Here is a 1,334-nt window from a genome sequence, read left to right as displayed (position 1 = left end):
ATTGTGGGTGGTTGCCGGGTACTCTGGTGTGGTTTGCTTGTTCTTTCATATCAAGCATCTATCGTCCTTATCTCTCCTTCTTCTTTTTTATGTTTGTTACGCTCTTGTAATGCCTCTAATCTCCTGGCGCTGATATGACCTTATGCAGTTGTGAGCACAATAAAACCTCTACTAAAACTTTTTAAAAACCAACAATTCTGCTTCCCTCAGATCTCGGGTCCGCCCAACAACAGCGACCTGATCCGCCAGCTCCACATCGCCTACCACAATGGCGACCACTACAGCAGCGTGAGACGGCTGGACGACAACACAGAGTCACCCGCACACATACGTCTACAGGTCTGTGGGCAGAGACTTTTTAGTGGGTGGTTGGCGGGTGCTCTGGTTTGGTCTGCTTCATTTTTTCTATCTCTTTTCCTCTTCACGAAAAAAAAATCTATCGTCCTTATCTCCCATTCTTCTTTTTTGTATTTGTTACTCTCTTGTAACACCTCTAATCTTCTGGCGCTCATATGACGCTGTGCAGTTGTGAGCGCCGTAAATCCTCTACTAAAACAAGAGACTTTTTAATTTAGTTTTTAGTTTTAGTATGAGTTTTACCGCTCTCGCATTCCAATTAGGTTACAAAAGTGCTGAAGATTTGAGGTGCCACTGGCGAGTAGCATACGAAGAAAAGAAGGAGGAGAGATAAGGACAGTAGATTTTTTTTTCGTGAAGAGGAGCAAACCACTTCCTAAATGACCTAAGTCATGTGGATAGGGATGTCATGTAAAACAATTGCAGTCATTTTCATAATGGGACTTGACTTGCTTAATTTAATCCTCTTTTGTTTTATTTGTGTTTTTCAGGATTCAGGACCAGAGTCGAAACAGAAGCAGGTCAGCGAGCATTGTGGGGGCGTGGTGCGGGTGCACCGAGGGCTGGAGGACATAGAGAACGAGGTGATGCTGGCCACTCAGTGTTCGGTGAGTCATCAACCCCCTCCTTCACCCCTCATGTATGTGTGTTTGTGTTTATTTGTGTGTGTGTGTTTGTGCGTTACTGTATGTGTGCTTGTGTGTGTCTTAGTATGTACGCATATGGTTTAATGTGTTTTTACTTCTGAATATTGTGGGTGTGAGAGAGAAAGAGGGAGAAAGAAAGCCCAACTTTCTTAGGAAAAATATTTTTTGTTGTACAATACTGACAAGTGAGCAGGGCCACAATTTAATCTCTTGATTTCCCCCACACCTCCACCTTCTTCTCTCCCCCCTTGTCCCTTCCCCCACTCCTCCTTCCATATCCCCCTTCTATCCCCCTTTCCCCTCCATCCCCCCTCCCTTCCTCCACCACCT

General features: G+C 44.8%; 1 protein-coding gene across 1 annotated transcript in view; it reads left to right on the top strand.

Annotated features, from left to right (window-relative positions):
* LOC101859723 (OTU domain-containing protein 3) overlaps nt 1–1,334 on the top strand; it is a gene marked incomplete in the record, with an annotated part of 76,990 nt that overhangs the window by 68,343 nt on the left and 7,313 nt on the right. The window contains 2 exon segments of the mRNA XM_035971413.1: nt 211–339; nt 849–965. Of these exon segments, the coding sequence (XP_035827306.1) occupies nt 211–339; nt 849–965 (246 nt within the window).

Source organism: Aplysia californica, unplaced genomic scaffold (genome assembly GCF_000002075.1).
Source record: "Aplysia californica isolate F4 #8 unplaced genomic scaffold, AplCal3.0 scaffold00431, whole genome shotgun sequence".
Lineage (NCBI taxonomy): Eukaryota > Metazoa > Mollusca > Gastropoda > Aplysiida > Aplysiidae > Aplysia > Aplysia californica.
Note: the sequence above shows the minus strand (reverse complement) of the source record. Positions and strands in the feature narration are given on the sequence as shown.